General features: G+C 36.0%; 3 protein-coding genes across 3 annotated transcripts; all 3 read left to right on the top strand.

The window, feature by feature from the left end:
* Positions 1 to 4,241: 4,241 nt before the first annotated feature.
* LOC111920357 (uncharacterized) lies at positions 4,242 to 5,683 on the top strand. Its single transcript, XM_023915926.3, has one exon. It carries the CDS (start codon positions 4,547 to 4,549, stop codon positions 5,528 to 5,530), a length of 984 nt encoding a protein of 327 aa, XP_023771694.1. The 5' UTR covers positions 4,242 to 4,546; the 3' UTR covers positions 5,531 to 5,683.
* Positions 5,684 to 8,055: 2,372 nt separating this feature from the next.
* On the top strand, positions 8,056 to 9,681 carry LOC111920325 (uncharacterized). Its single transcript, XM_023915901.1, has 3 exons — positions 8,056 to 9,139; positions 9,221 to 9,359; positions 9,492 to 9,681. The coding sequence occupies exons 1-3, from the start codon at positions 8,056 to 8,058 to the stop codon at positions 9,679 to 9,681; spliced, it is 1,413 nt and encodes a 470-aa protein (XP_023771669.1).
* Positions 9,682 to 10,038: 357 nt separating this feature from the next.
* Positions 10,039 to 10,422, top strand: LOC111920324 (uncharacterized). The gene has a single exon (XM_023915900.1). It carries the CDS (start codon positions 10,039 to 10,041, stop codon positions 10,420 to 10,422), a length of 384 nt encoding a protein of 127 aa, XP_023771668.1.
* Positions 10,423 to 13,625: the final 3,203 nt, after the last annotated feature.

Here is a 13,625-nt window from a genome sequence, read left to right as displayed (position 1 = left end):
CTTAAAATGTGTGATGTGCACCCTATAAACGACTATAAATAGGAGGTCAAGCCTCATTCTTTCTCTCACAACTTCCCAAATACTCTCTCTCTCTCTCTCTCTCTCTCTCTTTCACTCTAAATTTATTTCAATTCTAGCCTATTTTCTCTTAGTTTTATCCTTCCTCGAATCCCTGCAACCCCTGAAGTAGTAGTAGCTAGCAAGTAGAAGCACTGCCAATGCAATTTCCTAACTTTTATCAGAAAGAACCTCTGTAAGTTAAGTTACACTCTAGTCTTTTCAATGTAACTTATATTTATAGTCATAAGTCGTTATTTTGAACCTATAATTAAGATTTATCAGTGATTCCATGTCGTTATACTAATTGATCTACTTACGGGAGATTGTCTATAATGGTCACGTTGGCTTGGTTGTTAGATTTTAGAAAAGCTATTATGCTGAAATGATCCTGCCTCCCAAGTATCCTACATGATTGATCCTTACTTGATAGATCTTGATGTAGACATTGAGATTAGTGTGGATCTAGAATATTATTAGTCTCCAGGATCATTAGACTAAAATATGTATTAATTATTCCTCGGTCTCATAAATATCTAAGGTGTTAGGCGAAACTCTACTCAAATCACCAGCCACGCACCTAAGTTAAGTGAGTGCATAGTCCATTTCATTAACATGATTTAATATAAGTACTGATTAAAATATTAAATATTTGTTGTAAGTGTATGTGAATTATGTACGTATTGAATGGATTATATGTTAGGATATATATACCTAATGTTTTACGTGCGAACCAGATATGGTTCTATTTTATGTTAGGATAAACGGATAGTATTATTTAATGATATTAAAAGTAGAACTCTTGAGAAGATAAATAATTAATAATACCTAATACTCTTATGGAATAGGAATATACTAAGATAGGTTAGTGTCACCCAAGAATAGAGTTGGTATCCAAAGTTGGTACAGGCATTGTAATCTAGTCTAGGGATAAACTTAAGACTTATGGAAGATACCTAATTCAATTAAGTTGATATTAGGTATTCTTATTAGGAGAATGTATGTAACCTAGGAACAGTGAGTAGAGTTCTATTCCATGACTTTATCAGGTGTCGATGTACAGTAGCTCCATACGGGATGACCATAAATGTTGGGTCCCGATCAGGAAATTGTTAGCGGTATGTCTGGTCATCTCTTAGAGTAGGATGACAACACTTGAGCATTCTAGGCGTTATTGTGAATTACGTTGTTAGTGTAGGCCATAATATATAGACGTGGATGAAAGGTAATACCTTATACATCAATGTACTCAGAAGGCTTGGGTGTCTTAAGACTTACACCGACCAAGGTAGCCCCTAGTTGTGTATTCAAAGCCTTAACTTAAATGGTTCGTCAGAGAAATAATTCTCTCTGATAATCTTAGACTAGGATCTGTGAGGATCGGTAGGAGAAATGTAAGCCTGTATGGATATTGTATGGTAACGGTTAGTTTTGCAGGTCTGATAATTATGGAATATTATTATATCAATATTGTGGGATTAAAATACCTATGTATCTCACCAGGTTTCCCTAACCTGACTCACTCATTTTATATGCATCACAGGTATCAATACTTAAACTAATGGAACTTGATTAGGATGTTGAGTGATTAAGAGACAACCTGAAATACTATTCAGGACCATCACGTCTTTACGTTGTAACTTATGTATTTGTATTGATTATGACATCCTTAGGGTTTTTAAATTTTGGAAACAAACATTTCAAATAAAAATGATCTTTTGTACTCGGATTTTCCGCAAATATTTTTAAATGATTTTAAAAGCCTAAAGAAAAGTTTTAATTTGTTCTGAAAATTTGAGGATATCACAGCTTGTGTGGGGGTCAGATGCATGGTTCCAATTAGGTCTAGATGTGGATGGAAGTTTTAGTAAGGATGATGTGAGCAAGAAAAAATTAGCCCAATATGGTATTTGAAGACATGGATGAATTGCATCTCGATCATGGTGAATACCCCTTTGTACTCCCGAGTCTTGCCCGACTCTTACATAGTTAGATTCTCACCAACTTTTTGATACTTGTCATCATATTTCTAGGGGTCTAGAGTAGCTAGTTAGATAGGTTTTGTTTATCAAAACTTACATTGAGGTGCTTGGTGACCTTTGAGGCGGGTCCCATAATTCCCATTTTTAGGACCATAGTTTTTTTCGGAAACACCCATTTTTGAGTCATACCCCACCTTTTATATTAGATCTTGAAACATTGTCAATGACCATTAGGTGTTCATATTATCTATCTAATACTCCTTTTTTCATATTTATAGAGTCATATGTTTATGGTGAAATTTCTTACACCTTCAAAGAATAAAGATAAGAAGAAAACAAGCAAAAAATGAAGAAAGTTTGGAAAAGAAAAGAAAAAGAAACAATAAGGAAGATTCAAGAAATGCATCAAAGAAGAAATTCAAAGAGAAAAGCAAAAAAATACAAATAAAAAAAAGCAACACATAAAGAAGAATACAAGTTCAAACTTTCTCTCCTCTTGAAAAAAAAACAAAAACAAAAAAAGATGAGCGAAATAAGAAGACAGAAAATTAAAAAAAATAGAAGTTCAAGAATTAAGATTTAGGATGTCTTGTGTCTATTTCTTAGATTGAGTTTTATTTTTTTTTGTTTTTTATATTGGTGAGGAAAGACAATGACGATGAGACTATAGAATGTAAAGGATAATAAAAAAGAGAAACCCCTAATGTCGAATGTTTTCATTGGAGGTCATGTTGCAATCCTGATTTCGTTTTTGATACACTTTAGACAAACTAACATAGGAGTCATCGTGTATGGAGGCATCTTTCCTTGATTATGGTATGCATTGATGAATCCAGAGAGACCCTACTAGGCGCATCCCCATGTTTCCTTTGTCTTGTACACTCTAATGGTGACTACATTCAGATGGGGTTTACTCGCCCTTCAAGTTGCTCGAGAATGTGGTTCATGGCTCTAAAGTGGGGAACACTTGGAAGAGGCATACATGACCGACTCTAACCATACTGAATTTGACAAAGTTCTATGGTAACCATTCTTTTTCCTTTTTAGTTTAGCTCATCTCGATCTCATTTTAGTCTTGTTCTTACTTGAGGACAAGTAAGGTTTAAGTTTGGGGCGATTTGATAGTTTATTTTATTTACTTCTTTTATAAATATTATTCTAGCATTTTTAGCCTTTTTTGTTGTTATTACATTGAATATTCTATCCCTTCTTTATCGTGGATCGTATCGAGTGTTTTCAATTTCGCATAAGGTGTTTTATAGGATGTTGGATTCTCATTGTGGTTGGGAATTAGCTTGTTGTTGGCTTTATGGGATTACGAGGAGTTATTGGTTTTGCGGATCCATTTTGAAAGAATTGGGCTTGATGTGTTGAAGATCTGGATGGGTCATGGACTCTTAAAGATGGTCTTGGACTATCCATTTTAATACTTGAAGATGATTAATCCATTTTGAAACATGTGAGGTGTGAAGGGGACCAACGGAATCTATGGTAGTATGGTGGAGTGGTGGAAGAATAAGCCAATAACATTTTATCATCATTTGCGAGGGTGAGGTCTCCACCATCACAACCCTACGTGCCCCACTCGCGCAACTACCTTTTTGGCGGAATTATGATTATTTGACTCATCATTTACCTTGGGGGTCAGGTTTTTGTGAGTTGAACACAACCCAATTAAACCAAGGGGAGTGGGTGCGATCTCCCTACATTTTGCCACGGTGGCAATGAGGCAATTTCCATTACGGTTTAGCTGCACTCCGAAAAAAAAAAAAAAGAAAAAAAAGTAGTCGTTCTCTCTTTCTCTCTCTCTCCACAAGTAAATCCTATGTGTAGTATCTTTAACATGGTACAAACTATGATATCACTCCCTTCATCTTTATACAAAATAAAATAAACGATAGATACAACCATGAGTCTCATAAATAACCATCAACGGGATCTTTATCGTACATGGAAAATACATTCCTTCAAATTCCTTACAAAAATCTCCAACATAAATGTGGTTCACTTATTGAAGCATTAAAATATGGACAAAATAGGCCTATTTCATAATCAAAATGACAATATTACATGGGATTACTTGTTCTATTGTTTCACTCCATGTGTCACATCACTTTTCACCAATGCAATTATACCTGCAGAAAATACAGTGGAATTCCATCACTACATTAACTTAAAGTTCAAGTTTTCTTGATTTCCTCTTCCATGCCTTCCTCCCCTACTCCAACCCCACCTTCACACGCATACTATAAGGTCACTTTCATTCCCCTCATTAGTCAAAATCCGTAGTATCTTCCATTCTTGATAACTCCAAAAATCCTTGAGCTTCACCCTCCTACATATATTGTTAACCTATTTGCACAACATTCATTTGAACTCCCCAGACAAACATTATCTCTTCAACCCACCAAATCCCATCGAATTTTGGGTTTTCTTGACACCCCCATCTCTTTAAGTAGAAATCAATCCGAATTCCATTTGCAAAAACTCAGATTCAGCAAATACCCATGAAGGAGAGAGGGAAATCTGTCGAATCAGACCAAGAGTACAACAATTTCTGCTCAGATTACAACTTCTACTACTCGTCATCATCAGGTGTTCCATGTAAGAAACACCCATCTTCATCCCCAGTTGGAATCTGTGCTTACTGCCTCAAAGACAGACTGATGAAGCTCGTATGCTCCGACTGTGGAGAACAGAGGCTTTCTTCATGTTCTTGCTCCGATGTATCTTCGTATAGGAACTCGTCTTGCACTGTGGATGTCGGAAGTATTGGTAGGATCTCGTTTTTGATCGAGAATGAGAAAGGTGGTAGCGGCGATGAACAGAAAACGCTTTTCTCACACATGAAGCAGACGAAGAAAAGAGAAACAGAGGATGTGATTCTTCTGAAAAGAAGCAATAGTTGTGTTGTTGAGGTGAAGAAAAGCAATGGGTTTTGGAGAATTGGTAAACTTTTTAAGAAGAAGAAGAGAGAGAAAGATGGGTTTGATGAGAAAAGTGAGATATGGGTGACTGATTGTGCCATGGATGTATCTAGATCTAGGTCTCTTTGTAGTTTCAGAGGTGGTAATTTTGATCATGAAGGTGGTAGTGTTAGTGATATGGCATATTCAAGTGCAAAAATTTCTGATTTCAATGAATCTGAGCCTCGAAAGAGTGGATTTAGAGGTGGTTTCATGGATTTCGAAAGTGGGTTTTCTGCAAAAGAAAGCGAATTCAGTAGAATTCATGACGATTCAGGGTTTATCGATTTGAAGCTTGATCTATCAGATAAGTCTAAAACAGAGCATTCTGTTTTCAAGAACCCCTCAGACGGCAGCGGCGGTGGTGGTGGGTGCGGCGGCGGAGGTGGTGTATCATCATCATGTAGGATTACAGTGAATGATAGGGGGATTAAGAAGGGAAGCAAAGGGCATAGCAAGGTATGGAAGTGGATTTTTAAGCAACATTCTGGGAAAAAAGATTTGAATCACATCTTGGAATCTTGAATTGAAATGATCCAAAAGTCAAAAGTCAAAGGATTCATGTCCTTAATTAGTGTTCTAGAGATTAGATGGTTGTGTTAGTGTTCAATGTTGATGTAATTCCTTCTTCTTCAACTCAATTATTAGTGAAAATGATATATCATAAGTTCAGCATTATATGTGGATTTTGAAGATTTTGTATGCATGGATTTTAAGAGAAAAATAAAATTTTAACAATAAAAAGCTCAGTGAAAATGTCTTGGGTTTTATTCGCTTTGAGTTGAAATCAAGATAATTAATGTCTCCTGGTACAAAATAAAGAAAGTTTTGCATACCTCGTTCTAGGGATACTAGTTTTGTTAATATCCCAGGTTGGATATTGATTATTGATACAAGGGATAATGACTTGAAAGGGTAACGAACTTTCGATTTTTGTCACATTTAGTCACTAAACTTTTTTTCGTTATCTATTCACCACTGAACTATTGAAACTGTTCACATTTTACCCTTATGACCGGTAACAACCGGTCATAAGGGTAAAATGTGAACAGTTTCAATAGTTCAGTGGCAAATAGATAACGAAAAAAAGTTTAGTGACTAAATGTGAACAAAATCGAAAGTTCGTTTCCCTCTAAAAAGTTCAATGACTAAATGTGAACAAGCTTCTTATTGTATTATGTTTTAGCAAAATTATTTATTTTTGTTTAATTGTAGCAACATTTGTTGATGAAGAAATCTATGAAATAAAAAAACAAAATGTAACATCCGGATTTCCAGGTATCATAATTTAAGTATTTTTCTTTTGAGTTAAGAAGAGAGACTCGACGAGTTGACGCCTCAACTCGTCGAGTAAGGTCGCGACTGATGACTCGGATTAATGAATGAACTCGACGAGTCGGTGAGGCGACTCGACGAGTCCGCCCTGTTGGCAGAAACCCTAAATCTTTGGGCCTGAGCCATATTTAAAGGCACTTATGGCCTTCAATTGTGACTACCTTTCCCATAAGTGAGAACCCTAGCGAACTTGAGTGTGTAAAGTGAAAGGAAGAGCTATCTTGAGCTTTTTGGTGTGATAGATCTGGACCCTTCTAGGTCCAGAGAGCCGAGAATATGAAGCTTTAGTAGAGTAAACCTTGGGGCTCGAAGTTAGGAAGCATAACCTTAACCAGCAATGTGATGAAATAAAATGATGAGAGATAGGTGATGATAGAAAGGTGATGATAATTAGGTAAATAGATGAGGATGAATACGTGATGTAGGATGAAAGGAGATACCATAACTTTAACCAACAATATGGCGATGTAGTCATCTACCAGAGTATAGATGGCGACCACGGACTATTCTAGATAACCCAGTGGAAACACAAGCAGGCCCATAACCTGTAGGCGATGCATTACGATTTCAGGCGATGTTGTAACTACGTATTCATGCGATGATACTCTAACCCCTTACTATGAATTACGAGTTCAGACAATGTTGTAACTACATATTCATGGGATGTCACAAATTTCGGATGCCAAACCAATGGTCATAATTCACATCAGTGAGAATGGTTCATTTTTTTGTAAAACCAAAATCAGATTGGAAATTTTGATTTTTTATTTTGGAAAATGTCAAACCATTGGTTTTTTATTTCGGTTTTGGTTTTTTTTTTTTTAAATATATTTTCAGGGTTTTGTTTTGTTTTTTTTATTTCATAGATTTCTTCATCAACAAATGTTGCTACAATTTAACAAAAATAAATAATTTGCTAAAACATAATACAAGAGGAAGTTTGTTCACATTTAGTCATTGAACTTTTTAGAGGGAAACGAACTTTTGATTTTGTTCATATTTAGTCACTAAACTTTTTTTCGTTATCTATTTGCCATTAAACTATTGAAACTGTTCACATTTTACCCTTATGACCGGCAACAGCCGGTCATAAGGGTAAAATGTGAACAGTTTCAATAGTTCAATGACAAATAGATAACGAAAAAAAGTTTAGTGACTAAATGTGACAAAAATCGAAAGTTCGTTACCTTTTCAAGTCATTATCCCTTGATATAAAGGGATAATTATTTAGGAGGGTAACTATTATTTATCCTTGTTTACATATTCACAACTACACATAAAGCTAACTATCCTGTTTGACATGTTCAATTTACACCAATATCATCGGCTAATACTTGTTTTAACCGATGACTCAAATTAACTTAGTTAAAGAAATTATGTGGCATATGACGTGTTCATTTCACCCTTTGTCCGGAATCGACTTTATTTAATTAGGGTGAATCGACCTCGTTTAATTAGGGTTCTTAACAAATACTCCCAAATCGTTCCCGATTAATTAACTTTTCTTAGAAATCACTCGATTGAAGTAGTAGGAGCTCATTGTTTGGAATTGAAGTTGGGGCTTGAAATCGTCGACTGTAGATTTTCACTACAATGGAATCACCTAACGGTACGTATCTCACTATAGATTTTCACTACAATGGAATGTTTGCACCAAACCCGTTAGTGTACTTAGACCCTATAAGAATGTCAGTTCGTGAGTGGATTTTGGTGGCATGAACTATAAAGAATTTGTGTTGCGGGTTACAAAGCTAACAAGAGGAAGCTATGATAATTTGTACTATTGTAGTAGTCATGAAAGATTGGCAGAGGGTATTAGAGGAATCGACAATGATGCTGATTATTTTGAGTTTATTGAAGATGGTTACATGGCTAAGAACGAGCTAAGAATGAATGTCTACATTGACCACCAAAATGAATCTATTCTTCAGTGTGCCGATAAGGAGGTGTTAACAGGTGATGAGGTGTCTGAGTTGGTAGAAGATGATGATATAGACTCACATGTTTCAGATATAATGGAATGTGAGCATGAACCTGATGAAGAGGTGCATACTTTTGACAAAATAGTTTATGACGGATTTTTGAACAAGTTGTGTGGTAAACCCATTCCTAATAGTAATCAAGAAGAAGTAAATGATGATGATGATGATGATGAAGTCAGTGGTGAAGATTATGAGTTTGGGTTTCCTGTCTTTGATGAGAATCAAGTATGGGATAAAATGGTCCCAGTTTTAGGTATGAAGTTTTCCAACCCAATGGAATTGAAGCTATGTCTAACCTACTATGCTGTCAAGAATGGGTATGATTTATGGTATGAAAAAACTAATCATCAAAAGTTGTTGGAAAAATGTTGTAAACATAAGAAGAATAAGAAGAATAAGAGTTGTCCCTTTAGGTTGTGGACAACTTGGATGAAGAATGAGAGGTCTTTTCAGATTAAGTCCTTAATTGATAGACATAATTGTTCAAGAGTATTCAAGTTTGGGTCCATTGTAAGCTACAAATGGATTGGAACTCATATCATGAATGAGATATTGCAGAAACCAAAGATAAGCATTAGGAAATCGAAAGCTAAGGTCAGTAAAAGGTTTAACCTGATAGCAAGTGTTGGACAATGCAGAAATGCTAGGAAATATGCATTTCAGCAGATAGAAGGTACTTTAATAGAGCATTATGCCAAAACATGGAGCTATGGAAAAGAGCTAAAAAGGATAAATCCTAGATCAACAGTTAATATGGAGGTAGATGTGATGCCTGATGGAGAAACATACTTCTCAAAGTTTTATGTGTGTTTGAAGGGTTTGATGGATAGATGGATAAATGGAGTGTTGTAGGAAGGTAATTAGAGTAGATGATTGTTTTTAAAGGGCATATGCATAGGTCAGTTGCTTGCAGCCATTGGGAGGGATGCCAACAACCACACATATCCTGTTGCATGGGCTGTGGTTGCAGTAGAAAATAAAGAAACATGGAAGTGGTTTCTTGATCTTCTGATTAATGACATTGGAATGGGAGTTAGGTATAGACTAACCATAATATCAAACCAACACAAAGTAATGTTCAAACTTCACTTACTGATATTTTCCATACTTAATATGTTTTAGCTTAGCTTTGTATGTATTGATTATAAGGATTAATTGAAGCTGTGAAGGAAAGGGGTCCAGTTGCAGAGCATAGGCAATGTGCTAGGAACATCTGTGCTAAGTCAAATATTTAGGAAGCTGTTTTGGAGAGCTGTTGGATCTACAATTCAACAAAAATTTGAGTACCATATGAATGAAATCAAGAAGTCGGAACCACTTGCTTATGAACATTTGATGGAAAGGGACCCTAAAACCTAGTGTAAAGCATTTTTTAGGTTGATAGAAGTTGTGATGCATATGAAAATGGTGTTTCTGAAAGTTTTAACTCAGTGATTAAAGCTACTAGGAAGAAACCACTCATTACCATGTTAGAAGAAATTCGGATTTATGTAATGGAAAGGTTGTGTATCTATAAGAGTAAGGGTTAATCTTGGGATATATATATATATATATATATATATATATATATATATATATATATATATATATATATATATATGTCCTTCCATAAGTTGAACAAGCTCAAGGAACAATAAAGGTTTTTAAAAAGAAAAGAAACCTAAGAAACAAGGTATGATGCTAACTTATCTAATATATTACACTTGTGTGCCATTTATGAACTTTTTCCCTCTTACATGTAAAGTTGATGTTCAAGTAGACCTTGAAGCTGAATTGGAGGTGGAACGTGTAGTTATGGTTGAAAGTGATAGTGTTAGTGACTTTGAAAGTGAAAGTGATGTGGAAGCTAACATTGAAGTGGAATCTGCAAGTGATGTGGTACCTGAAATGGAGGCTAACATTGAAGTTCCCGAAGTTGATGTGGAGGCTAACATTGAAGTTCCTAAAGTTGATGTGGAAGCTAACATTGAAGTGCCTGAAGTGGAGGCTAACATTGAAGTTCCTTTAGTTCAAGATAACATTGAAGAAGAGGTTCAAGATGAAGTGGAACATGGAATTCAAGTTAACATTCAAGAAGAGGTTCAAGATGATGTGGAATAGGAAATTTAAGACAATGCAGAAATTCAAGTTAGGAAGAGGACAAGAAAAACTTCATAAAGAATTACAAAGATTATGATAGGGAAGAACATAGGGAGGAAAGAGGGAAGCAGTAATGAACACCCACTGGAGATTTGATTTTAATGTCTTGTATATATTGTTGCACAACTTTTGTTATGCATGTTTTGGAATCTTGGGTCTTGTAATAGCTTTTGGCACAATGGGACAAACTAGACACATCTTGTGGAATGTTTGGTACTTTAACATCTTGGGTCTTGTATGTTTGGGAATCTTTTGTATTGTAAGGTACTTTAACATCTTTATTTAAGTACATGTTTACTTAGATGTTTGTATACATTACATGTTTACTTAGATGTTTGCACAAGTTCATTATATATCAAACTTTAGTCATGATACATCAATTACATTAACTCAAACACATGCTTTAGTCATAATACGTCCACCTTTCATTGCATACAAAACTTCATGAACTACATGATTTACTCAGAATACATCAAATAGGATACAAAGAACACATCCAACTTTCAAAACTACGTCTTTAACATACAAGAAAAATAACACAAACAATGCAACTTTATGAGTAAACAACTTCCACTTGACTTTGTCCAATTCTTGTCTGAAAACCAAATCAGAGTTCTTCTTTTCTTCCAACTTCTTCCTGCATATACTAATTTCATTTTCCAAATTTCCAAGCTTCAATGTGAGGTTGTAGATTTGTCCCAAATCATTGTTCTTCTCTATTGCGTAATTATCCTCTTCCAGCCCTTCCCAGAAATTACATTTTGGAGTTCTTGAACTCTTCAAGAAAAGTATAAAAAGGTTAAATTGAAAAAAGACGAAGAAGAAGATTCAGTTAGGGATGATTAAAAAACTGATTTACCAAAGAGTTTGGACAAACTTGATTTTTTTTCCGGAATTGTAGGGTGTTCTTGAAATCTTCATACGCGATGGCATGTCACACTTACATGGATGGTCAGCTTGCAATTTGACATTGCGTTTGGAAGAGGCAAATGAACCAGAAGAAGAAGCGATTGTCGATCTAGGGCTTTAACGTATGAACGAACCATATAACACCTTTTATATAATGAACTAATGTGTACTATGCCACATAGATGCCGCGTATAAAGAGGATCTGTTTCACGAAAATAAAGAGAACAAGGCCATTGAATTGGATGATGAGTTAAGAAACATACAACTTGGAGACTCCACCATCATGGAGTACTGTAATCGCATCAAGGCTATCGCCGATCTCCTTTCAAATATTGGAGCCCTAGTATCTGATCGTCTTCTAGTCACATATGCGCTGAATGGCCTCTCCGAAAAATATGCCCATGTTAAACCCATGATCTGATACTCCACTACGTTTCCAAATTTTCTTCAAATGAGATCGATTCTCACTCTTGAAGAACGAGACCTGCAAAAGTCTCACAACCGTATTGTGCAAGCCTCACATCGAGACTCTCCATCCTCCCCCACTGTTCTTCAAGTCGAGCACCAAAATCTCCCAAATTCTCATGGAAATAACAGTTCTACCGAGCGTGGTGGTGGTCGGAATTCTCTTGGCGGCGGAAGGAGGGCTCGAAACAGTGGCAGAAGCGGTGGTCGACAGGGTCGATTTGGAGATAGTAGTCCATTTGCACAAAATCAAAATAGTTGGGGAGGGTTTCTCCCTTGGTTGGTCATGGCGTTTCCCCCACAACAACAATCTTGTGGGTTGCTCCCCCCCTCCATTTCAACAACAAATGGCCCAATGGTCCACTTCAACTCCTTCTGGTCTACGTCCACAGCAACATCAACAATGGCCCAATTTGCTAATAGCCCAACAACAAGCCTTTGTATGTGGAAAACCCAATAACATGCATTTTTTGTAAATATCCAAGTGATCAAACCACTAATTTGCCTCAAGCTTTTAGCACCATGAGCCTCCAAGACTTGGGTAATGCGAATTGGTAAATGGACACCGGGGCTACCACGCATCTTCACGCCGACTCAAGTACTCTCAAGTCCTTTAGAAATACGTGCAACAATTTAAATTTATCGGTTTTATTTGGGGATGGATCTTGTATTCTAGTCACCAAAGTGGGTCATACAACTCTCTCACATAATGACATAATCCTTTTCTCCCTCTTTACCTTAAAACGTCCTTATTACCCCTCAAATTATCAAAAACCTTGTGTCTTTTCATCGTTTCACCCGTGATAATAAAATGTTCCATTGAATTTGATGAATTTGATTTTTCTGTGAAGGATTTTCTGACCAAGCAAATCGTCATCCGATGTGATAGTACGGGCGAGCTCTATCCGGTTACCACACACTCTCTTCAAGCTCTTATCTCCATCATCTCATCTTTATGGCATCAAAGACTTGGTCATCCCGATTAACCAGTTTTAAAGCATCTTATTTCTAGTAATTTGATTTCGTGTAATAAAAGGGATACACCCTCTTTGTCATGCATGTCAACTTGGCAAACATACTCGATTATCTTTTCATTTATCTTCTTCTGATGCCTTATTCCCTTTTCAAATTGTTCATTCAGATGCATGGACCTCTCCTTTAGAGAGTCATAATGGAATAAGATATTATGTTATTTTCCTTGATCAATTTTCGCATTTTGTGTGGGTGTACCCTATTAGAAAGAAATTTGATGTTTTTGCCAAGTTTCTTCATTTTCGAGCTTACATACAAAATCAATTCCACATGGATATTAAAACTTTTCAATGTGACAATGGAAAAGAACATGATAACATCTATTTTCACCAACTTTATGACACTCATGGTATTCATATGCGTTTTTCATGTCCTTACACATCTCAACAAAATGGTAAATATGAACACATGCTTCGTACCTTGAACAATATGATGCGCACCCTCCTTGTTCAAGCCCATATTCCACCCACCTATTGGGTTGAAGCTCTTCATATGGCTACGCACTTCCTCAACATTCTTCCTTCCACCGCTCTAAAAAATGACACTCCCTTTTAGAAATTATATCAAAAACGCCCTTCATACTCTCACCTCCGTGTCTTTGGTTGTCTTTGTTATCCTCATCTAAATAAAACCAACAAACTCGAACATCGTTTCGTTCCTTGCATTTTTCTTGGTTATCCATCACATTACAAAGGTTTTCGGTGTCTTAATCTTCACACCAAACAAATTATTATTTCCCGTCTTGTCACTTTCGACGA

The sequence above is a fragment of the Lactuca sativa genome, chromosome 3 (genome assembly GCF_002870075.4).
Source record: "Lactuca sativa cultivar Salinas chromosome 3, Lsat_Salinas_v11, whole genome shotgun sequence".
Classification (NCBI taxonomy): domain Eukaryota; kingdom Viridiplantae; phylum Streptophyta; class Magnoliopsida; order Asterales; family Asteraceae; genus Lactuca; species Lactuca sativa.
The sequence above is the reverse complement of the archived record's forward strand: the minus strand, read 5'-3'. Positions and strand labels throughout refer to the sequence as shown.